A 24,109-nucleotide genomic window follows, 5' to 3' on the forward strand; every position below is an offset into this window, starting at 1 on the left:
TAAATATTCCCTGTGCGCGGCTGGGTGGGTGGATGGGAAAGCTGGGGGCTGGCACCGGCACGGGGGGGTGATGGGGTTTGGGGAACAGCCTGGCGCAGGGTGTGGGAGCTGCCCCGGCTCAGATCCGTGTGGGGCTGGAGAAATTGGGAGTGAGGAGCTTTGGCCAAGGCCAAGCAGGGCTCGGCAGCGGCTTGCTGCCTGCTGAGCTCTGCACCCGCAGCACCCACTGCACTCCCTGCACCCGCTGCACCTGCTGCACCCATTGCACTCCCTGCACCCACTGCATCCACTGAACCCATTGCACTCGCTGCACCCGCTGCACACGGGGATGGCGGCTGAAGCTCCCCAAAAGCCCATCATCACCCACGCCCTGCTGGGCTGTGCCAGCCTCCCCCTCCAGCAAGTGCAAACCAGCACTTACAAAAGAATTGGGGAGCGACGGTGCTCCCCAGCGTGCCGGCTCCGGCTGCGCTCACCCCCATTTACCTCCCCGGCCCTCGCCATCCCCCGTGCTTTGAAGGCATCTGCAAAGGGCTTGTTTGTTTTGTGTCAAAACCAACAGCCGCCGAAGGCAGCCCCTCATTAGCAGTCCAGGTACGTGCCTGGGGAAGCGTCGGGTGGATTAAAATTATTTGAATATCGTAATATTAGAAACTCCATTTTGGCCTCAAAATGCTCATCTCCCAAGCCCTACCAGGGCTTTGGTGCATTAAACATTGATGGAGCTACTGGCGGATCAAAGTTTCGGGTTTAACGCTGAAAGTGCTTTGTGGGAGCGCTGGCTGTCCCCCGCCTGCTCCGCAGCCCCCCCAGGACGAGAAGGACCACGGCGTTGCTGCCTGCCCCGCTCCCACCGCAGCCGTGGGGCTGGCGGTGCACAGCCCGGGCCGTGGGGCTGGCCGCTGCTCCTTCCTCCCCGTGCCGAGCCGTGCAGCGCAGGGTTTGCCGTTCTCCGTGGCAGAAGCGGTGCGTGTCGGCAAAGCAGGGCCTGGGATTAAAAATAAAAACCCACCCGGTGCTGGTTGCGTGGGCCGTGTTTGCAGCCGGGGCTGGCCGAGCTGCGGGGGATCGGTGCCGCGCACGGCATAAACACGGAGAGGAGAAGCCATCTGGGCTTCCGCGGAGATGGGGAGGGGGTTATTAAACAAAGAGCTGGGTTTTTTTTATTATTTTTAACACACGCGAGAACCGTCCAGCAGCCAGCGCAGAGCCGCTCGGTGCTGGTGCCAACGCCATCTGCCTGCTGCAGGGCTGGCAGCCCCGTGCGCCCGGCCCTGCCAGGGGAGCAGGACCCCGAGCCAGGGGGCTGGGGAGCGGGCATCGGCCCCTCACCATAAGGAATAAGGGCCCCCTCTCTGTGCCGTGCCCAGCTGCGAGGGCTGCCCTGGGCCCAGGTTTCCCTGCTTGGGGGATGATGAGCCCAGCCCCAACTGGGGCTATTTAGGGATGGGGAAGGGCAGCTGGGGGATGTCCCTGGGGCTGGGGTGAGTGTCCTGGGGGGGTGCAGTGTGGGGGGCTGGCAATGGGGGGAGGCAGGATACGATGGGGTGGGCACGGAGGACCTTTCCCACGGCCCTCGGTGGCTCCCCAGCCCGGGGGGTCGCCGGTATTCGGTGTGGGGGGGGAGGTAGGAGATTCCCCTCCCCCAGCCTTCAGCTCCCAGCATTTGCAGGCGCCGCACTCGGAGAGTTACGGCGCGGGGGGTGGCAGGGAGGAGCCCCCCTTCCCAAGCCTGCAGGATTGGCGGGCGCCGCACTCGGAGCGTTACGGCAGCGGGGCGGGAGGGGGGAGGAAGGCCCCCGGCCCCGGGATTGGCGGGCGCCGCACTCGGAGCGTTACGGCGCGGCGCGGCCGTGCCCGCAGCGCGGAGCTGTCCGCGGTGCTGACCGCCGCCGGCCATGGGCTCGCCGCCGCCCGCCCTGCTCCTGCCGCTCCTCGCCGCGCTGCTCCGCGCACCGGCACACGGTAAGCGCCGGCCCCGCGCCGACCCCCCCCCCGCCAACCCCGGTCACCCCCCCCCCGACACACACACACCAACCACCCCCGGTACCGGTGGCCCCAGCCCCGCTCTGACGCCGCCAAACTTTGCCAACTTGCGCTCGCCCCCGGTGTGGCGGGGGCGCTCCCCCCCCCATCCCCTCCCCGGTGAAGCGAGAATCTCCCCCCCCCCGTTATCCGCCCCCACCCACGCCGGTGGCGCGGGGAGCGGCAGCCGCCGGGGGCGCGCAGAGCGGTTTGCAGCCGGGCTGGTGCAACGCCGCCCCCGGCGGGCTCCGGCGACGGCCCTTCTGCCGGTATTACCGGCGGGGGTGGGGGGGAACCGCTGCACCGGCGGCTGGGCAGGCACGGCACCGCCCGGCGGGACCTGCTCCCCCGGCTGCCGAGCCCTTCGAGCCACCCCTGGCCGGCTACACCCGGCGGCGGGCTGTGAGCCGGTCCCTCCGTGTGGTCCCCACCGTGGGGGTTGGGAACTTTGGGGTCTGGGGCTCTTCCCCCCCCACCCCGCCCTGGTTGGGGTCACCCCTCCAGCTCCGGAGAGGGTGTCGGGAAGAGGCAGGGATGGGGGTGTTGGTCCTTCCCAAGGAGAGCAGCCAACACCCAGCTCGGCTCGTTGGCTCTGCCACCCACGGGGCACAGGCTGCCTCGACGCCTTGCGGCTCCGCTGCCCCAAAAAACAGAACTGGGGACACACCGAGGCTTGGGGGGACCCGGTCCATTATGGCCATGCTGATGGTGGGCAGCGTGCATAGGGTGAGGAGCAGGTGGGGGTCCAGCCCTGCTGGCCCTCCAGGATGCCAGGGCAGCAGGACAAGGGATGCGGGCAGCGGGACGCAGGCTGCCCGCACGGCTCAGCCGAGCTGCAGGCAGCAGCCGTGCAGGGAGTTACATAAACTCCCCATCTGGCAGCCGAGCCCAGCCGGGGAAGGATGCCGTGGCCCTGTGCCCGCTGCTATTCCCGTCTCGCTGCTGCCACAGCCCTCTTGCTTGGGGGGGTTCTATGGGGGACCCTCTGCAGGGCAGCAAGTGGCGTAAGGCCACGGCACCCCCACCTTCTGCCCTGCCAGGGGGCAGTGAGACTGGAGGGGGGTCCATGTCCCTGGCTCTGTCCTGGGAGCAGGGCCCGGGGCAGGGCAGGCTTCCCCCGAGGGAGGCTGGTGCTTACCGTGTCAGCTTAATGATTTCTAGTGAGCAATTACCTCTAGTCAGTCCCCTAATTTCTGAATATCAATAAAGTTAATTAAACTCTGCATGTGCATTTCCCAGAGTGTTAGAGGTAGGGATGCCCTGGGAGGTGCAGAGCTCTTCCCAGGGCTGGGAGCCACAGAGTCCCATCCACCCCGTGCCCCCCCCGTGTGCTGCCAGTGCTGGGAGCTGCCCCCGGGGCTCGCCCAGCTGCTCCCTGTCCCCCATCAGGCAGGGCTCCCAGCCCAGCACCCCGATTTCCATGCAGCACCGCCACACTCGGTGTCACCATGGCCTTGACTTGGCATCGGCTTTGGCTGGTGCACGGTAGGGATGTGCCATGGGTCTGGGGCCATGGGGACGGGGGTCTTGGACCCCTCACCCTGGCCAGGGGGATTGGAGATGCCCCCTGGGCGGTGGCAGTGCAGGGCCTGATCCTGTCTCTCTCCTGCCACCCTGTGCAGTGACCTGCAGGCCTGTCCCAGCCACGGGGCAGCACCAGCCTCGGTGCCCACAGGGATTTCCCCCAGCAGAAAGTGCGGTCTGGGCCCCACGGTGCTGGTGCAGCCAGGGGGTACGGTGCCAGGCACTGGCTCCATCCACCCCGCCCCACCACCCCCCCTCTCCCCGGCTTTCCAAAGCCATGCCAGGCCTGGCTTTTTTGGGGGGCTCATCTTCACCACGCTGAAGGGAGCTCCTTGTAATTTGGGGTCCCGGAAGCCTGGGGTAATGGGAAGCAGCGTGGGTCATGGTGGGGGGGCACGGGGCATGGCTGTGCCCGCATGAGCTGTGCCGCACCATCCAGTGTCAGCTGGGTGCATCGTGCCCACGGGGACAACGTCTCTGGGGGACATGATGTCCCTGGGGATGCGGGTGCTGGTTGGGGTCTCGGTGCGAGGAGGGAGCCAGGGAAGGAAGCAGGCGTCTGCTACAGTAATTAACGGCGTGTGTGCTCGTCCCCTGCGTGCCTCGGAGGAGTTCATCGCTGCCATGCCACCCGGCCAGGATTATCTGGATAATGCTCTTAAAGCCGGAGGGCGGGAGGACAGGGCTGCCCCGCGGGGACGCAGGGTGCGGGCTGGGCCAGCCGCCCCCACCGTCCCCCTGGGAGCCTGGTTGCCGCAGGACCAGCTGCGGGTTAGCGCCGGCGGAGATGGATATGGCACACGGTGCTGCGCCGGGCAGGGCTGCCAGCCCCGGGCTTCATGTAGCCACCGGGCAGAGCCGGAGCAGCGGGATCGCGGGGGGAAAATGGGGTGCAAAGGAGCCTGGGCAAGGGCACGGCAAGGGCAGCCCCGGGCCCGATGTGGAGCCAGGGGGACCCCCAGACCGGCACCGGCCTCACCAGGGCCGTGTCTCCCGGCGCGCAGCCCTGCGCTGGGGTGGGGGCCGGGGCTGACCCCGGGCTGCTGACCCCCCCCGCGAGCACAGGCAGGCCCTGGGGGAGGCGGACGAAGTTGTGTCTCCTGCGGGAGAGGATAATTTCGCCTCCAATCAATTCTTTAAATGCACACAATTGAAAGATTGCCTTTGAAAGCTGCCTATAACCAGGGAGGTAATGGATTCCCTCCAGTCGCAGGCAGCAGCTCAGGAGTGGCAGCATCCCTTCCTCCGGCAGCATCCCTTCCTCCGGCAGCATCCCTTCCTCCAGCTGCCGGCAAGACGGGGCCAGCCGGGGGGACCGGCACCTCTCCTGCCGTGGCCATCCTGGGGTGGGCAAAGGGGCTGCCTGGACCCGTCGGAGACAGCCAGGGATGTCTCCATCTCCTTGGCTTCCTGCTGGCCTGCCCCATGCTGAGAACCAACGCCACTCGTCACATCTTCCGAGGCGTTGGAGGGTCCCGTCGGCCGGGGTTGGGGCTGCACTTGATCCCCTGCCTGCAGGAGAGGCGGCAGGAGCCGGCCCGCATGCTCGCCGTGCCAGCGGGGGTTATTACATATATAATTTAAATGCCGTAACGAGCTGTGCTGAAGGGATCAAATATTAATCAGCTGCGAGAGCGCCGCTGTGACCCCGCGAAAATGGAGAGCGGTGCTTGAAATGCCAGATCAGCCGGTGCTGGGCGATGCGTGGGGGCAATGCCCGGGCAGGGTGGGTGCCGGTGGTCCCCAGCTGCCCTGGGGGGTGGCAGCGGGGGGGGGAAGGGATGTGGCCGTAACATCAGCCCTTGGTGGCTTCCAGAGCTGGATGGTTCATCCTACACGAAGAGCGGTGACGGGGCAGGGTGCGGGGGTTGCTGGCAAGGGGATGTCACGTTGAATTCCCAAGGGGGCGAAGGCGGGCGCTGGGGGTATCCGGGATGCCAGCTCCGGTGGGAGCAGGCGGCAATGCTCCATGCTTCCCACCCTCGGGGAGGGAATGGTGTCTGCGGGGAAGATGACATGGCTGAGCAGCCCAACGCGGAGCCCGACGAGCAGCTCTCGCTTGCCTCCCGCAACCGGATTTCAATTACTGTGGTTGGCAGCGGGCGGAGGGAAGGGGAGCCGGGAGGGCAGCGTGGCTCCGCTCTCCCTGCCTCCTGCCCTGCGCCGGGCAGGCACCCCCAGCACCCAGGGGTGCGCTGCGGGCTGGGTGCTCCCTCTGCTACCCAGGGCAGTGAACAATACCGGGGAGCCCGGAGCTGGCACAGATCCCCGTGGGGGGGTGACACCCATGCTGTAGGCACCCCGGGGTGGCACAGGGTGGGTGCTGCTCGGTGGTCGGGGTTCTATCGCAGGGGATTCTGATGCGGGGGGGGGGGGGGCTGATTCAGGTGCTGCCGGTGCAGGGAGGGGGGACATGGCACCGGGCGGCTCCAGCGCTCGGGTCCGAAATAGCAGCAGACATGCGATTTATCATCACCAGCGCTCAGGGAAATTGCTGTACAAACGCATTAGCTCCGCAGGGAGAGCGGGGGAAGCGGGATTACACGGGTGTGAGCGGCGAGGAGGGGACGGGGGCACCGCCGGTACCCCATGGCACCCACCGGGTGGGAAGGGAGGAAAACCCCGGAGATGGGCACCCCGGTGCCCACCGGGCTCTGCCCTCGCACCCAGCCGGTGTCGGGGATGCTCGGCGTTTGGTATGTCAGCCAGTGCTTGGCCGCCGCGATGCTCCAGGGAACTGGTTGCGGCGACATGTGACATGTGTCAGCGGGTAAATGACTGTTCAATTCAAGGAGAATCGCAAAACATACAAGGTCAAACGCTTCCCCGCCAGCGCCGCCATGAATATTAAAGCTGGGCTCCTCCAGCAGCCGCCGGGGCTGGCGGCCGCCCTCGCCGGTGGTTCCCCCGGGCACCGGGGCTGCCCCTCTGGTTTCTCCCCCCCGGCTGCTCTGGCAGCACCGGCTTGGCCACGGGCGTCTGGCAGGCAGGGGTGGCAGGACATGGGTGCCAGCTGGTGCCAATGGCGTGCCCTGCTCGCCACGCCGGGTGGGTTGGCTGCGTGGCAGTGGGGTTGGTTGGGTGGAATGGGGAGCAGGGCTGCGTGGTGGGGAGCTGGCTGCACAGTCCTGCCTGCACCCATCAGCCCCTGCCTGCACCTGCCTGCATCCTCACGCTGCCTGTGTGCACCTGCCTGCGCTCGCCCACCCGCTCCTGCTTGCACCTATCTGCCCACCCGCTGCCTGCACCCTCCCACCCCTGCCTGCGCTCTTACACCACCCACCCGCGCCTGCTTGCATCCTGACGCTGCCTGTACTCTCACGCTGCCTACACCTGCCCACCCACTGCCTGCACCCCCCCTCATTCCCTGCCTGCTCCTGCCCACGGGGCCTTTTCCACCCGGAGGCAGGCAGGGGGGTGCCCCCCTCCCTGCCAGGGGTCCCCAGGGTCACCGGAGCAGGGGACAGAGATGGGGATCTGGCATCAATCGGGCACGTCCCCCATCCTGTGCCTGCCGGGGGGGGCTGGGGGTGGTTTGGGGGGCGGTGGGGGAGCGTGGCGCCGGCTGCTGACAGCTCATTCATCACGGCTGCCGGCCCCAGCCGTGGGGGCAAAGCCGGATTGGATTTTAAATTGGAAAATAAACCTGGACTCCTGCGAGCCCCAACCCCTGTCCTCCCCTGCACCAGGGACCCGGCTGCCAGCACCCCCTGCCTGCCCAGGCTGCCAGCTCCTACAGATGGGGAAACTGAGGCACAGAGCACCACTGTGCCACGGGGCCGTGATGCTCCTGGGGCAGCCGAGGGCCCTGCCCTGTCCCCTCCGCTGAGCCGGGCGCTGTGTTATTGCTTTCTTGGCAGGCGGCATCGATCGGCGCTCCCCGGGCGGCCGCGTGCCGCCACATTTATTTATTTGCGACAGCAGGCGGCATTGATTCCTGCCGGGGGGTGGCCGCCCGCCGCAGCCGGATTAGTCTCTGGCGTCTCCCCGGCTCCTGGCCGCCGTTAATAGACTCCCGCCCGGCAAAGCCGATGTGAGGGATTAGGACCCGGGCCCGGCTGCGGGCATGTGCCATGCATGCCAAGGGGCCCTGGTGGGGACTTGACGGCCCCTTTGCAAGGGTCTCTGCCCACCATGAGCTCTGGGGGGGTCCCTGCTGGGTGCCAGAGCCTGGAGGGGGGGATGCTGGGTAGCAGGGTCCCTGTCACCAGCCCCTGGTCACCTTGGGGACACGGGAGGGACGGGGCTGTGGCACGGTCACTGGAGATAAGCTGCTTAGGGACATCTGTGGAGGTAGAGGCTCTAATCCCGTGGTGCTCGAGGGGCATGGGTGGCAACATCTGGGCACGGGTGGCAACATCTGGGCACCCTCTGCCTTCCCACGCTGCCCCAAGTATCCTGCATCCCCCAAGGGCCAAGAGCCGAGCCAGGAGCACCCTGTGGTACCCAGAGCATCCCCCAGTGCTGGGAGCACCCTGTGGTACCCAGAGCACCACACAGAGCCCAGGACAGCACCCAGTGCCCAGGCACTGCCCAGCCCAGGGTGCCACAGCACCCAGATGGGACCTGCTGTAGGAGCCTTGCCGTGGGGTCCGGCCTCACCCTGCAACCCCAGTGGGGACCATGATGCTCCCCAGCACCCGGGGCAGCTGAGACCATGGGCAGGGGGTGCAGGGGCTGGGGTGGGCATCTCTGCCCCAGTCTTCGCTGCGTGGGGCGGCTGTGGTGGCACAGGGCCCGGCCCCGAGCACTAATCTGCTATTAAAGCCTAAAAGATATTTTGGCGCCCTTCAGTATAAACTCATTAACTTTTATGTTCTAATAAATGGAACCTATTAAAAAATAATTCTGGCCTTGCTGGGGGGCAAGTGAACCTTACGGAGCCGGTGCAGTCGGGCGCTCGCCTCCCCACCATGCTGCCGTGCCCAGGGCATCGTCCCCGTCCCGGGGCGGTGGGGATGCCCGGAGCACCCAGCGGCTCCCCCTGCGCCGCTCGCCCGAGCTAATGTCTCTTAATAGTCCCTTAAAAGTGACAGTCGCAGAAGTAATTAATCTTCGCGGGGCCCTGCCCTGCTACGGATCGGTATAATTACCCGGTAATTGGCAGTATCGTGTCATCAGTGCCTGTGCATGGCAGCGAGACGTGCCCACGTGCTGTCACAGCCTCGCGCCCCGCACCGGGCCACGGAGGGACGCTGGGTGCCGCCGTGGCATCCCCCCTGCCGCGGCATGGTGGGGCTGGGGAGCTGAGCCCCCCGGGAGAGGGGACCGTGTGGTGCTGGATCCGGCAGGGAGAGGTGCTGGGTGGCTCATTAGGGCTGATTAAATTCTTTTTTTTTTTTTGGTCTAAAGGCTGGAAACGGCTGGGCTGGGCACGCCGGGGATGTGCTCAGGGGCTAACGCACGGGAGGGCGGGGGGGCCGTGGGGGGGGTCCCCACGGCTGCGGGTGGGAGGTGGGGAGTGTCGGAGGGGAGGGGGTCCCCAGCAGATTGGCATTGCCCAGAGACAGCCTGGCTGGCAGGTGGGTGGAGAGAAGCTGAGCTCTCGCAGACTCGTTGCACTGGTGGCCTGGAGCTGGGTCCTAGCATTCGCGCTCTGGTGGCATTCCCGGTGCAAGCCGGTGACAGCAGCCACGGCAATCACCTGCGTGTCCGCACCGCGGGGATGTGGGGTCCCAGGGGACCCTCGGGCATGGGATGGCCACCTCCATGGAGAGGGACAAGCTCTGACCAGGGACACCCAACCCCAGGGCTGTCCCCACCTGGGCTGGGTCCCGGGAGGGGTGGGCATCCTTAACGTGGTACAAGCTGCAGCTGTGTGTTAATTAGTGCTTAATTGCTTGGGCTACCCCAGCGAAGGGCATACCAGGGCGAGGTGTGGCAGGGCCCCACTGCACATGGTTGATGTGCTCGTTTGCCACCCTGGCTGCTGTCCATGGGTCTGCAGGGAAGCGTTAGTCCTTGGGGCAGCACTGGCCCGTGGTGACGCGTTGGTCCATGATGCAGTGTTGGTCCCCGGTGCAGCATCAGTCCCTGGTGCAGGATCAGTCCCCGGTGCAACACAGGTCTCTGCACCAGCATTGCTCCCCAGGGCAGCATCAGTCCCCAGCGCTGCATCCACCCCTGGCGCAGCATCAGTCCAAGGGTGGGTCCCTGGTGCAGCCTGGGTCCCAGGTGCCACATCGGTCCCTGGTGCATCACCGGTCCCCAGTGCCACATCAGTCCCAGGGCCACATCAGTCCCCGATGCAGCATCGGTCCATGGTGCATCACTGGTCCAGAATGAACCGTCGGTCCCCGATGCAGCATCAGTCTAAGACGCAGCATCGGTCCACGGGTCCCCAGCACCCCACGCTTTCTCCTCCCTCCAGGCTTCAACGGGCTGGCGAGGAAGGCTGGGGAGAGCGCTGAGGCCGAGAGGGAGCCGACGGCGCTGCCCACGCCGGCGGAGCGGGAGGCGGAGGCTCACTTTGTGAGCACGGCGCCCACGCTGAAGCTCCTCAACCACCACCCGCTGCTGGAGGACCTGCTGCACGAAGCCTTCCTGAAGAAGGACTACCTGGGCCAGGTGCCATTCCTGCCCGCCGGCCCCGGTCCCCTCCTGCCTGCCAGCGCCCTCCAGCCGGTCCCCGGCCCCCCGGCCCCCGAGCCCCCACCTCGCACCCCTGCCCTGCCCAGGGCCGCCTTCCCCACCGACCCGCTGACCACGCCGGCGGGGCGCCCGGGGCCGTGGGGGGAGGCGTGGGGGGCCGTGCCGGGTGCCGACCCCTCGTGGGCCCCCACCGGGGTGCCGGAGTCGGGCCCCGCGTCCCCCAGCCAGGCATCCGCCACCCCCGGCACATCCCTGGGACCCCGCACCGGGGCCGCTGTGGTCCCTGGGGATGAGGAGGGGACCACCACCACCTCCACCATCACCACCACCACTGTCACCACGCTGCAGGGACCAGGTGAGCACTGGGGAGGGAGCTGGGGGGCAGCTGGGACGAAGTGGGGCTGAGCCGGGGTCTCCTCTGTCGCCAGCCCCCTGCAACCAGACACTGGCAGGCCCCGAGGGCTGGCTGGTGTCCCCGGAACCGGCCGCTGTCCCCTACGATGGCAGCCTGGACTGCACCTACACCGTCTCCGTCTACCCTGGCTACGGCGTGGAGCTCAAGGTGAGCTGGGGGCTGCGGGTGGGAGGGGGTGTCAAGTGCCCGCCGGCAAGCATGGCCCGTTCCCTGCTCCGTGCCGCGGCTGCGTGGCCCTGCACAGCGCGGCAAACAGGCGGTCCTGTCCCTGTCCTCGTCCCTGTCCCCGTGTCCCCGAGCCAGGAGAGCCGGCTCAGGGCATCGCCCACCCTCGGGCCCCGGGGCAGGGATGCAGGCATGTGGGCTGGTGGGAGCCCCGTGCCCACCGGCTGCCGCGGTTGGCACCCATCACGGAAGCAGCGATGCGGGATTTAATTAACGAAGCACTGATGGAGAAGGTGTGAGCAACGCCGGCGGGTGCCACGCTGTGGTGCAGAGCCAGGAAAACCTGGCGCCCATCTGCCAGGAGCAGAGGTGCCGAGGCCACGTGCTGCTCCCGTCAGCGGCACGCGGCCGGGCGTCCCCACCTCTGCCCCCGCCGGCGGGCAGCACCGAAAGCCGGCGGCGAGCAGGAGGCAGCAGCTCCGCGGTCAGCCCCCGCTCCTCCTCCTCGCGCAGCAGCGCTCGCCAGCGCCGCCGCTCATCACCGCGCAGCGCCGCTTAATTAACATCATTAATAGCAAATTGCTCTGGAGCGCTGGAGCGCACGCTTGGCTGTCGGCGAGGCTCTCGGCACGGGCCCGGCTGTGCCCCGGCGCTTCGGCAGAGCCACCGGTTGGACCCGGCCGCTCTTTGCGCGGCGGGATGATTTATGGCGCTGCTAACCGTGTTTGAAAGGCGCTGCCCCGCGCGGACAAGCTCCAGCGCGCTATCGACCGCGGGCAAGCGGCCCGAGGACCGGCTCCAGGTGCCGGGGCGAGAGCGGGGGCGGTGACGCCTGGCCGTCCCCCGCAGGTACAGAACATCAGCCTGGCGGAGGGGGAGACGCTGATGGTGGAGAGCGCGGGGGGTCTGGAGCCCACCCTCCTGGCCAACGAGTCCTTCCTGCTGCGGGGCCAGGTCATCCGCAGTCCCGCCAACCTCCTCACCCTCCGCTTCCAGAGCCCCCGGCCCCCCAACCCCGGCTCCTACCGCTTCCGTTACCAAGGTACAGGGCAGCCACCGGCACAGACCCCTCGGTACCCCCCTGGGGACTCCCCCCGCTCATTCGGAGAGTGGCGATGTGTGGCGGCGTTAATCTGTGCCGCTGGCGGGTTAAACGGGCACCGACGGGGCGAAGAACATTAATGGAGAGCTAATTGGCGTGAGCAATTACGGGCTCATTTAGCATCATTACCGGCAGCATTAGGCACCGTGTCACCCAGCCCTGCAGCACCCAGGTGCTCCCAGCAGGCTGGGGAGGCAGGTGCTGAGTGCGGGGCGGGCTGGGGTCCCAGGGGGTCCGAGCCCCTCCCCAGTAACGCCGCTGCCTGCCCCCAGCCTACCTGCTCAGCTGCCCCTTCCCGGCACGGCCGGCTTTCGGGGAGGTCTCGGTCAGCAGCCTGCACCCCGGCGGGGACGCCCGCTTCCGTTGCGCCGCCGGCTACCAGCTGCAGGGTGCCCGCCGGCTCGCCTGCCGCAATGCCACCCGTCCCTTCTGGAGCGCCCGCGAGCCCCTCTGCCTCGGTAAGCACCGGCACCGGGGGGACGCGGCACAGCCGGCGCGGCACAGCCGGCCGCTGAGGGTCCCTCTCCCACAGCCGCGTGCGGTGGGGTGGTCCGGAATGCCACGGTGGGACGCATCGTCTCGCCCGGCTTCCCCGGGAACTACAGCAACAACCTGACGTGCCACTGGCTGCTGGAGGCACCCGCCGGCCACCGCCTGCACCTCCACTTCGAGAAGGTCTCGCTGGCAGAGGATGACGACAGGTTTGGACCAGGGGCAGGGGGGGATCGGGGAGGTGGGGGCACCCTGGGGCAGCCCCGCACTGGGCACAGGGCCATGTTCAAGGGTGGGTGCCAGTGGATGGATGCCATTGGCCATATCCCAAGGTGGGTACTGTTGGCCATGCCCATGGATGGGTGCTGTTGGCCATATCCAAGGATGGGTGTCATTGGCCATGTCCATGGATGGGTGCCATTGGTCATCTTCAAGGATGGGTGTCGTTGGCCATATCAAAGTATAGGTGCTGTTGGCCATGTTCAAGGATGGGTGTCGTTGGCCATATCAAAGTATAGGTGCTGTTGGCCATGTTCAAGGATGGGTGTCATTGGCCACATCAAAGTATAGGTGCTGTTGGCCATGTTCAAGGATGGGTGTCACTGGCCATGCCCAAGTGTAGGCACTGCTGGCCATTGGCCACAGTCAAGGGTAGGGACTGTTGGCCATGTTCAAGGAAGATACCATCGGCTGTGCCCAAGGGTGGGTGTCATTCATCATGTTCAAGGATGGGTGCTGTTGGCCATGGCTGGCGCAGCACCCTGCCCCTGCCATGCCTCGGCAGGCTCATCATCCGAAACGGCAACAACGTGGAGGCGCCACCGGTGTACGACTCCTACGAGGTGGAGTACCTGCCCATCGAGGGGCTGCTCAGCACCGGGCGCCACTTCTTCGTAGAGCTCACCACCGACAGCAGCGGGGCCGCTGCGGGCATGGCGCTGCGCTACGAGGGTACGGGGCTGGGGTGTAGGGGGGCACCTGGGCATTCCCACACCCACCTGGCCCCCGCAGACCTTCGCCCCTGTGCCTGCAGCCTTCGAGCAGGGGCATTGCTACGAGCCCTTTGTCAAGTACGGGAACTTCACGGCCAGTGACCCCCGGTACCCCGTGGGCACCACGGTGGAGTTCAGCTGTGACCCCGGCTACACGCTGGAGCAGGGCTCCACCATCATCGAGTGCGTCGACCCCAATGACCCACAGTGGAACGAGACGGAGCCGGCGTGCCGCGGTGGGTGCCGGGGGCTAGAGGGGCTGGAGCTGGGGGTTCAGCGGGTGCTGGAGTTGGGGGGTGCTGTGCGTGCTGGACCATGATGGATGCTGGAGCCACCGTGCTGCAGTGCGTGCTGGAGCTGAGGGACATGGTGGGAGCTGGAGCCAAGGGGGATGGTGGGTGCTGGAGCTGGGGGTTGCTGTGGGTGCTGGAGTCGGCGATGGGCTACAACGGATGCTGGAGCCACTGTGGCATGGTGGGTGCTGGAGCTGGAGCCAACAGGGATGGTGGGTGCTGGAGCTGGGGTGCTGAAGTGGGTGCTGGAGCTGGGAGGCTGTGGTGGGTGCTGGACATTGGGTGGCGGGTGCCGGTGAGTGCCATGGGGGGTGCCCCCGTGGCGGTGCCAAGCCTGGCGTGCACCCGCAGCGGTGTGCAGCGGGGAGCTGACGGATGCGGCCGGCGTGGTGCTGTCACCCAACTGGCCGGAGGCGTACGGCAAGGGCCAGGACTGCATCTGGGGGCTGCACGTGGAGGAGGACAAGCGCATCATGCTGGACGTCCGCGTGTGAGTGCGGGGGCAACCGGGGACGGGGGGACGGGGGGGTCCACGCACCCGCCACCCTCACGGCCCTGCCACCCCAGGCTGCGGCTGGGCACGGGGGACGTGCTGACCTTCTATGACGGGGACGACCTGACGGCGCGCATCCTGGGCCAGTACACGGGCGCCCGCGGCCGCTTCAAGCTCTACGCCTCCACCGCCGACGTCACCGTCCAGTTCCAGTCCGACCCTGGCGCCGGCACCTTTGCCTATCGGCAAGGCTTTGTCATCCACTTCTCCGGTGAGCCCCACGGTGGGATGGTGTCCCCGGTGTCCCCAGTGTCCCCACCGCCCTGCTCACCCCACTGTCCCTGCAGAGGTCCCCCGTAATGACACCTGCCCCGAGCTGCCAGACATCGCCAATGGCTGGAAGACGTCCTCGCAGCCGGAGCTGCTCCACGGCACCGTGGTCACCTACCATTGCTACCCCGGCTTCCAGCTGGCCGGCACCGACCTCCTGATGTGCCACTGGGACCTGACGTGGAGCGGCGACCTGCCCTCCTGCGAGCGGGGTGAGCGGCGCCCGCCGGCGTCCCCCTGCCCCACGGTGTGTCCCCAGCAGCTGCCATCACCGCCGGTCCCTCCCGCCCGCAGTGACCTCCTGCCGGGACCCCGGGGATGCCGAGCACAGCCGCAGGGTGGTCTCCAGCCCTAAATTCCCGGTGGGAGCCACCGTGCAGTACGTCTGCGACAAGGGTTACATCCTGGCGGGCGCCGGGACCCTCACCTGCCACGATCGCGCTGCAGGGGGACCCAAGTGGAGCGACCGTCTCCCCAAGTGCATCCGTGAGTCGGGTACCCCCTCCCTGGGCACGTCCTCTGAACCGGCAGCGGGCACTGATGCCACCGTGCCCCTGCCCCGCAGCGGAGACGTACGAGCCTTGCCACAACCCCGGCATGCCGGCGGGCGGGCGGCAGAGCCCCGAGCGGCGGCTGTACCCGGCAGGAGCCACCTTACGCTTCTCCTGCGCCGCCGGCCGGGCGCTGCTGGGCGAGGGCAGCCTGCGCTGCCTGCCCGGGCACCCCTCGCGCTGGAGCGGCTCGCCTCCCATCTGCAAGGCGGGTGAGCGGATCCTCCCCCCACCTCGGCACCCCGCTGGCATTGCTTGGCACCCCGCTTCTCGCTGCTGATGCCGGCTTCTTTCTTCTCCCACTCCAGCCTCCTACGATGAGTTTTACAGCAACCGCAACCTGGATGGTAAGGGCGAGGGTTTGCCGGGGCAGCCTGGGGTGCCGGGGTGTGGACAGGCACCCCAGGGTGCAGCCGATGTGGGGTGCCCCCTCGGTGAGCCCCCGCTCTCCCGGGCAGCCGTGGCCAAGGCCGTGCCCTCAGGGACGGCACTGGAGGGCACCAACGTCGCCATCGCTGTCTTCCTGCCCGTGCTGGTGGTGGCCCTGCTCATCGGGGGCATTTATCTCTACTTCTCCAAGTGAGTGGCCAGGTGGCCCCCGTCCACCCGTGGGGTCCCCCCAGCCCCACGGCCGCCCCAGCTGCCCTCTCCCCGCAGGCTCCAGGGGAAGCCGGCCCTCCAGCTGCCCCTCACGGGCTCCCACCCCTACGACCACATCACCGTGGAGTCGGCTTTTGACAACCCCACCTACGAGACAGGAGTAAGTACTGGCCCCCGCCACCCCCCGGGGCTGGGCACCCCGGGGACCGAGCATCACGTGGGCCGAGTGTGCCAGGGGCTGTGTGTGAGGTGGGACAGGCGTGGGGCCACGCGCTCCAGGGACCACGTATGGGATGGGACATTCATCCAGGACCCATTCATGGGATGGACATCCATCTAGGCACCACACATCGGTTGGGACATCCATCCAGGGACCATGTATGGGATGGGACATCCATCCAGGGCCCATTCAGGGGATGGACATCCATCTAGGCACCACACATCGGTTGGGACATCCATCCAGGACCCATGCACAGGATGGGACATCCATCTAGGCACCACACATTGGTTGGGACATCCATCCAGGGACCATGTATGGGATGGGACATCCATCCAGGGCCCATTCAGGGGATGGACATCCATCTAGGCACCACACATTGGTTGGGACATCCATCCAGGGCCCATGTGTGGGATGGACATCCATCTAGGCACCACACATTGGTTGGGACATCCATCCAGGACCCATGTGTGGGATGGACATCCATCTAGGCACCACACATTGGTTGGGACATCCATCCAGGACCCATGTGTGGGATGGACATCCATCTAGGCACCACACATTGGTTGGGACATCCATCCAGGGCCCATGTGTGGGATGGACATCCATCTAGGCACCACACATTGGTTGGGACATCCATCCAGGGCCCATGTGTGGGATGGACATCCATCTAGGCACCACACATTGGTTGGGACATCCATCCAGGACCCATGTGTGGGATGGACATCCATCTAGGCACCACACATTGGTTGGGACATCCATCCAGGACCCATGCACGGGATGGGACATCCATCCAGGCACCACACATCCGTTGGGACAACCATCCAGGGACCACGTATGGGATGGGACATGCATCCCTGGAGCCATCCATGGGCTGGGATGTGCCCCCAGGACCCTACAGGGTGGGAGATGCCCCGTCCCTGTCCCGGGCACCCCGTCGCACCGCCGAGTGTCCAACCCCTCGCAGTCTGTTTTCTTTGCAGGAGACGAGGGAATATGAGGTGTCCATCTAGGCGCGGGCAGCGTGGAGCTGGGCGCCGCAGCCACCCCTCCCGGGCCCCCCCGCACCCACCGGCCCCTGGCACGGGCCGGGCACACCTCTCCCAAGGAGACTCAAGCCGAGCGCTTGATGGGAGCGACCCTGGCGCCGGCCACCCCCCTGCCACCCCCAACCCACCCAGACCCCCCTGGGGTCTGCCCGAGCCCCGCTGACACCCAACACCCTGCCACGGGCTCACGGGGTGCTGAGCCAGCGGGGATCCCAGGGCACAGCAACGCCCCCAGGCCCCCGTGGTGGAGGAGGGACCCGGGCAGGGGGAGTGGGGCCATGGGGACCCCCCAGGAAAGGACAGGGGTCCCCGGGGCTGCAGTGGGGAGGAGGCAGCGGGACACCCTACAAAGCCCCTGGGGGAAGGGGGGGGCGAGGGGCCTGGGTGGCCATGGGGGTGCCCCACCCACCCCTCGCCCACCCCCAGCACAGGACCTGGCCCCCCTGCACCCCAGTGTCCCCCACCACCGCCACGCAGGGACGTGTGTGCCCCCCCTCCCCGTGCCCCGAGCATGCTGCGTCCCCCCCGGCCTCCCCGCTTGCTTCGCCCTCCCCGGGGCGTCCCCTCTGCCACCGGCGTGTCCCCCCCCTGCACGTCCTGGCACCCCACCAGGGCCGGATCCAGGCCACCAGCCTGGGGTGACGGGGGGGGGGCAGGGGGGCACCAGCCATGGCTGTGACCCCCCCAGCCACGTCCCGCCTGGGCTGGTGGCCTCGGCCCCGGCCCCAGCTCCCCTCTCCCCCCCCCCCCCATCTTTTGGTTGTTTCATTAATAAAAACTGGTGTTTTAGAAGAAGCGGTGGCGTCTTCCTCAGCAGGGCCGGGCAGCCCGGAATGGGGGTGCAACAGCCCCCCCCCCAGGGGGGCCCTTGAGTCCCCCCTCATCCCTGCCCCCACCCTAACCCATGCCCCCCCCACCCTGCACCCCCGTACCGCACGCCCCCCACGCTCCTCCATGCCGCCCCCTCCCGCCACACGCTGCGGGGGGGGGGGGCAGTTGCCCTTTAAGGGGCGTGGCCGCCGCTGAGAGGACGTCACGAGCAGGAGCCCGCCCCCTCCGCACTGGCCCGCCGCTCGCCGCGCGCCCTCTGCCGGCAGGCGGGCCCCGCCGCCCCGCCCCGCCCTGCGTCATGACGTCACCGACGGCCGCGCTACCCCCTCTCCCTCCACCCGCTCCCCCCGCCTCAATCCCGGAACGTGACGGCGGCCACGCGCCTGCGCGCCGCCCTCCTTCACCCCGCCACTGGCGCGCCTGCGCGGGAACGGGGCGGAGCGAGACGGGCGCGCGGGGGGAGGGCGGTGCCGGCGGCGCGCCTGCGCAATGGCGGTGCGTGCGCCCCCCCCGCTCAGGGCCCGAGACCGGGAGGCGGCGGGGGGAGGGGGAGGGGCGGTGGCGCGGGGCCGCGCCTGCGCGCGGGGTGGGGAGGGGGGGCCCCCCGGCGGCGGGGCGCGGTCTGCGCGTGCGCGGGCGGCGCGGCGGCGGCGGGGCCCTGAGCGTCGGCGCCGCCTGTGTGTGGTGCGTGCGCGGTGCGTGTGCGGCGGCGGCGGGCGCGGGGCCGCGCCGCCCCCTCCCTCCCCCCTTGCGCGGCATGGCAGCGGGCGCGGGGCCCCCCGCAGCCGCCCCCGGGCCCGGCTGGAGGAGGAGGAGGACGACGGGCAAGCCGCAGCGGCCCGTGGGCTAGGCCCCGCCGCCCGCCCGCCCGTCCCCGCCGCCGCCCCCCTCGACGCGGAGCCGCCGCCGCTGAGGGGCCGCCCCCCTCCCCGCTTCGCTCCCTCTCGCCGGGGGGGGGCTCTCGGGGCCGCTCCCGGGCTGGATGAATGTGGGAGAAGATGGAGACCAAGACGATCGTCTACGACCTGGACACCTCCGGGGGGCTCATGGAGGTGAGGCCCGGGCCGCGGGGGAAGGGGGGGAGGCCCGACCGGGGAGGCCGCGGGGCTGCAAAATGGTGAGGGACCCCCCCCCCCCCGGAGCCCCGTGGCCATAGAAGGAAGTGCGGAGGGACGGAGGCGGCTCGCCCAATCCCCGGGAGAGGCCCTCCCGGACACGGGGCTGGCGGGCGGGGCGGGCCCGGCCGAGGCCCTCTGTGTGTCCCCCCGCCCCGGCCCGGGGCCGCTCTTCCCCCGTCGAGCGGCCGGGAGAAGGGCGCTTGGGGTCAGGGTCCGTCCCAGCCCCTCAGAGCCCTCTCTGTCTGTCTGTCTGTCCATGTGCAGCAAATCCAAGCCCTCCTGGCTCCCCCCAAGAGCGAAGATGGGGAAAAGAAGAGCAGGAGGCCCGAGAAGGAGCCCAGGCGAAGTGGCAGGGCCACTAACCACGATAGCTGCGATAGCTGCAAGGAAGGAGGGGATCTGCTGTGCTGCGATCACTGCCCCGCCGCTTTCCACCTCCAGTGCTGGTAAGGCTCGGCGCTATCTCCCTCTGGATCTGGCCGTCCCGGCCCAGGCGGAACCTTCCCTCCAGCGGCTCCCGCTTCCCGTTAGGTCCCTGCCTTGTGCGGGGAGGGTGGGGGGGACACCCAGCCGGCTGTAGCAGGCAGGAACAAAAAGGAGGTGCAAACCCCACTTAGGTCTATCTCCCCGAGACTAATCCACAGCGGCCGAGGTGAAAAGCTCCCTCGCTGCTTTCTCAGGGGGGTGGGGGTCCACCACCCTCCTTTCTTTTTGTGCTGAGCAGCGGCCGAGAGGCCTAGAGGAGGAGCGAGGCCGCTGGCTGCGCGGCCTGGCTGCTTCGGTGCTGCCCCTACCCGGCCTTCCACCGCCCCCCCGAGCGGATAACTTCCCCTCCTCACCCCTCTCTAAGGGTGCGTTGCTAGGGGGGGGCCTCCGGAGGGTCCTGGCCGGAGGGGGGGAAGCGGCGGTGGCGTCTCCGCACCAGGCCTGACGTTCCCAGCGCTTCCGTGCTGCTGCAGCTGCTGGGAATAATGGAGGTTGCTGTCTCTGTGTCTCCCTGCCTCACTGTTTACAATATGGCGACCTTCCTTTAAATTATATTTTTATTCTCAGCGCCATTTTGGCTGCATATATGACTTTCAAACCCTCGCAGCGCTCCCCCAGTATCTTAAACGTGAAAATTCCTTCCCCGTGGAAATCCAGGCCTCCAGACTTTAAAATTGGCCGGGTTTATTCTTTTCCCTCCTTTTTTCCTTCCTCCTGACTCTTCGGACCTGCTTGTCTCCTCCATGGGAGTGACTGCCGTGAATTGGGGGCAGTCGTGTCCTCTTGCTGGGAGTTGCGTGGCTTTGTTGATGAAAGCAGATCTTTCTGCATGCAAATCTGGGTGCCGTGTGGGAGTCGAGGTGCATGTGGAGGCGGTGGCAAAGCTCTAGTCGGTAGACGCTGCAGCGGGGAAGGACTCTCGCTGCCTTCCCTCGCAGCTTCCTAAGCTCTCGGCACAAAGCGACCCGCCAAAGGCACCTGAACTTTCCGCCCCAAAGTTTTTTCCGTTCTGCACCGGGAGCCCAGACGCATCCGAGGCCGCCTTACCCCTCTCTCCCCTTCAACAGTTGACACAGGCGGGCGGTTTGTGTTAAATTAGCGCAGCCAGAGTGGATAATGGAGTGGAGGAGGGAGCGGGGCAAGTCAAACAGCTGGAGCTCGGGCGTACAGAGTATTCTTCCTTAGGGGAGATTTTTTAACCACATTCCTTTCTCTCTTTCATGCTTTGGAGCTTTGTTTGCCACCCTGTTACAGCTGTCTCCTCTTTGCTTTTTTTTTTTCCCTGTTGGGGTTTTTTTTTTTTTCTTCTTTTGCTTGGTGGTTATACTGCGTTTATATGCTAATTGCAGGTCTCTGAACACTTATTAAACTGATTGCTGATACCAGGAAAACTGACTGTGCGGTCACAGTTCTGTAGGGAGTGTCCCGTTAGCAGCGTATAGCCGGACGAACCCGACAATGCTGTAGCGTGCAGCCATGACATCATCCCTCCTACCCTGAGGAAGTGCTACTGGTGGTAGTGCAGATCCTCTTAATATTTACTAGGAGGACACTAATTACTTTTTTTCATCCTACCTTCTTGGTGGGCTTTAATTTAAGTTTTTTTTTTTTTTCTTCTATCGGGCGTAGTTGCTTAAAACTCGGTGTTTGCTTTCAGATGCTGCCAAACACATCCTGAGCCTTCTCTTAGTGAGGCTGGAGCAATGGCTAAACCTTCACATTTTGAGATGGAAGAGCTGTGACTAATGCTGTAGAGTTTCCTGATTGACTCTGAATCCTAGTTAAACCCAACCGTAAATGAGACTGCTTTGTGCATGGCTAGATTTGGCTAAATTTCATGGCTTAATTTGGCAAGTTTCTTGTAGTTAGTGGGTGGGAAACAGTCATGTAAATCGGGTATTTGTAAAGCTTTGGCTGTACTTGAGTTTGTTGCACTATAATTTAAAAAAAAAAAAAAAAATCTTCTAACTAGTCACCCTTCAGAACAGAAATGGAAGGGGCAGTTCTGATGACACCTTCTCACTTCATTTGCTGCCTTTCCTGGGGTGTCTCTCGGGCGATCATTTTGAGAGTAGCCCAAACCCTGCTGCGGGAGGTGGCGCGGTCTGGAGCGGCGCAGCGGCCCAGCTGCGTGCTGCTGGATAGGCTTCGCCTGCAGGGCTCCGGCTTGGGCCCAGTTCTGCCTCCCTGCTCGTGGACCTCTGTCCGTCGCTCGGCCAAGGCCTTCAAGTGAACCAGGTTGTTTCGAAGGGATGCTCAGGTTTTGTTTTCGTGTTTTCTTCCCTTTGCCTCCTACATCTTGCTTAAAGTAAACTTCCGTTCTGGATATAAACTTAGGCATAAAGGCAGCACTTGCAACTTCCTTTCTGCCTCCTTTTTTTATTTAAAGAATAGCAGCTGTAATGCAGTGCTTGTTTTAAGTCATTTGAATAGCAGTTTAAATATACTGCTGGGGCATACTAGCTGAATTGTGTTGACAGCTTACCTGTTCTTTAAATATTTATTGTAAGCTTTAGTACCAGGTTGCATTTATTATCAATATAGCAAAAAAAAATAAAAGGGAAAGAAAAAAAAAAGAGAAGAGCAGCTCTTCTAGGTCTAGGATTTGTAATCAGTTGATTAAAGCTGTAGAGGAGAGGCCATATTATAAAAGAAAATGAATGACAAGGGTGTGATCAGCCCAACTTAAGCAGTAGGCTGGAGACAAACCCAGGAGTTAACCCAGCTCAGTGGCCCATAAACCAGGTTTATTTCTTTCTGTGTAGAGAAGGCTCTTCTGTATCGTGGTGTTTAAACCTGTAGCGAGCAAGTCGGCTTCATTAGGTAAGTGTGTGGTTCTCAAACTTCAGCAGTTTGCCTTAACTTCAGTTTAGTACCTAAACCCGTTGTCTTCTGCAGAAAACAGAAGGTGCTTGACCAAAACGCCGAAAACTTTCCGAATCTGATAGTGTTACACATCTCTGATGGTAAATAACGAGTTTTGTTGATACACTGTGGAACGACTGCTCTCCTGAATTGATGTGGGTGGAAGTGACTTCCCAATTCATCTGTCGGGGTGTCAGCTCTTCTCACAACTCTGTTTCAGCATCGCTAGTTCAGCGTAAAACTCCTACAGGTACTGTAAGAGTCCATGGACCGGGAGGATTACCAGCCTGGCTGTAGATAAACTGAGTAGGTGGGAGGGATACAGGAAAGTGTAAAATCCCTTCCAGATACTTAGTTTCAGCATACTTGGATTAATATCATAGTCAGGTGACTGTCTTCAGGTTTGAATTTACAGAAAGGTTTTTTTCCTGTCCTTAATTCTTGAAAACAGAACATAGGATTTTTAGCTCTCAAGTCTGCTTTTGGTTATGCTGTTTGCCCATAATCTGCTGCTTTGGGTAATGGTGCAGCATGCATTTTCATTCTGATGTTCTACCTTGACCCAGGCCCCTGGGAATGGTGTACGCTCCTTCTTTAGATGATTGAAAACCCATTTTCCAGTACTACTTCTATTCTTCCCCGTTTATATCCTCCTTCTGGCTATGTGATTGTTAGAATTCCCTGTATTTTCTTGAGCTCGTGGTAAATTTGATTCGCGTTGAAGTCGCTTTGCAAAGTGACTGATGTTGCAAATTCATTACAGCTTCACTGAAGGATTAGAAAGATCCCTGGGAGAGGAAAAGTTTAGTTAACAAGCTGGGGGAGGGGAGTGACAACAGGAGGGAGAACTAACACAGAACAGTTTTGTGTTTGTTTTTTCTTTTTTTTTTAAAGTCTCACTGCCCGAGTTTCTCCTTGGAGGAGCCCAAAATCGCTAACCTCGCTGAATGCTGCTGTTCAAGTCCCTCTTATAAATCGCGTGCTGCTGGCTGTGAAGCACTGCTAGCATGGCAGAGTGACCCGCGTTGCCTAAAGCTGACCAGTTGCCCATTACGGTAAACAGACAGAACCAGTTTTGTGGCAGTGCCCAGCAAAAAGGCTTCCCTTAGCTGCTGGATCACCCCGCGGCTGTGCTGGGAGAGGTACGCTGCATCCGTACTGGGGCCTGCTAGCTCCATCAAACTTTTTGCAACGCTTGCCTCTTCGAGTTTATATTTGGAGCGTTTGGCTCCATTTCCCCTCTGATTTGGCAGTCTTCGCCGAAGTGCTGTTGTCGAAGAACTGGAGTAACAGAGCTGCAAAGAGAAGTAGACGAAGCTAAACTAGCCTGGGTTTTGCATATTTTCTATGAGTCATGTTGGTTAAGTGCTTTGCACAAAGAATGGAAAAAAGTTGTGTTTGGCTGGTAGGACATCAATAACTTTTTCCCCACCTTATTCAGGTCTAAAATGTCCTGCCTTATCTCGGCATTTGGTCTAGCTTTGGGTTTTTTACATAAATATCCATTCTGTGGGATGGGAGGGAAACATTAGCCTGTGTATTGTCTTAGCTAATCCTTCTCTTAATGGGCATCTTTGGCTGCCTCGGGGCTTTCAGGTGAAACTTTGAATGGTCTGAAGCAGCTGCCGCTGCAAGGAGCAGCAGGATGTCCAGAAAGGTGCTGGAGAGGCTAACTTCAGACCTAACAGCGAGCTATAGAGGAGCAGGATTTCAGTACATCGAATTACACGTGTTGGTGTGACTCTTGCACACTGGCATTTCTGACAGCTTCAAAAAAACTTGTAGTTTAACTGCAGAAAGTTTTTATTTTGAGGTTTTCTGGGTTTTTTTACATTAAATGACTGGCAAAAACCTACTTTAGTGTTCATATAATTGCATTTTGAAGATCAGATAGTAAGCTGTTCTGTTCTAAACGTTAATTTAAATGAATCTATCTTAACTGATAGTTTGTTAAAACAATATACATTTTT

The 24,109-nt window shown here is 63.9% G+C and overlaps 3 protein-coding genes across 6 annotated transcripts in view; all 3 read left to right on the forward strand.

Annotated features, from left to right (window-relative positions):
* The window catches only part of MYO18A (myosin XVIIIA), a 54,722-nt gene extending 44,718 nt beyond the window's left edge, over positions 1-10,004 (forward strand). The window contains exon 42 of the mRNA XM_075168657.1: positions 9,920-10,004. Within this exon, the coding sequence (XP_075024758.1) occupies positions 9,920-9,959 (40 nt within the window). The 3' untranslated portion in view covers positions 9,960-10,004. The remainder of the gene's footprint in view (positions 1-9,919) is intronic.
* Positions 1,899-17,623, forward strand: SEZ6 (seizure related 6 homolog). The gene is made up of 17 exons (XM_075168658.1): positions 1,899-1,965; positions 9,920-10,495; positions 10,569-10,702; positions 11,570-11,762; positions 12,095-12,280; positions 12,355-12,523; positions 13,099-13,265; positions 13,348-13,542; positions 13,951-14,089; positions 14,167-14,363; positions 14,440-14,634; positions 14,717-14,908; positions 14,988-15,185; positions 15,282-15,320; positions 15,432-15,552; positions 15,631-15,733; positions 16,758-17,623. Exons 1-17 carry the CDS (start codon positions 1,899-1,901, stop codon positions 16,788-16,790), a joined length of 2,904 nt encoding a protein of 967 aa, XP_075024759.1. The 3' UTR covers positions 16,791-17,623.
* Positions 17,624-18,421: 798 nt separating this feature from the next.
* Positions 18,422-24,109, forward strand: part of PHF12 (PHD finger protein 12) — a 32,927-nt gene continuing 27,239 nt past the window's right edge. The window contains exons 1-3 of one of the 4 annotated variants that reach the window (XM_075168661.1): positions 19,147-19,234; positions 22,173-22,389; positions 23,002-23,194. In XM_075168661.1, the coding sequence (XP_075024762.1) occupies positions 22,293-22,389; positions 23,002-23,194 (290 nt within the window). In that variant the 5' untranslated portion in view covers positions 19,147-19,234; positions 22,173-22,292. Of the gene's footprint in view, positions 18,723-19,052; positions 19,235-21,257; positions 21,535-22,172; positions 22,390-23,001; positions 23,282-24,109 lie in introns of those variants that run through there. The other 3 variants (XM_075168660.1, XM_075168662.1, XM_075168663.1) reach the window with 3 other exon arrangements.

The sequence above is a fragment of the Calonectris borealis genome, chromosome 19, assembly GCF_964195595.1.
Source record: "Calonectris borealis chromosome 19, bCalBor7.hap1.2, whole genome shotgun sequence".
NCBI lineage: Eukaryota > Metazoa > Chordata > Aves > Procellariiformes > Procellariidae > Calonectris > Calonectris borealis.

Bases quoted from the DNA above. Each gene is read 5' to 3' on its own strand.
- SEZ6 (XM_075168658.1), top strand. From the start codon at position 1,899: ATGGGCTCGCCGCCGCCCGCCCTGCTCCTGCCGCTCCTCGCCGCGCTG. The intron at 12,524-13,098 runs GTTTGGACCAGG...ATGCCTCGGCAG, and splicing joins CTGGCAGAGGATGACGACAG to GCTCATCATCCGAAACGGCA. The intron at 14,635-14,716 runs GTGAGCGGCGCC...TCCCGCCCGCAG, and splicing joins CCTGCCCTCCTGCGAGCGGG to TGACCTCCTGCCGGGACCCC.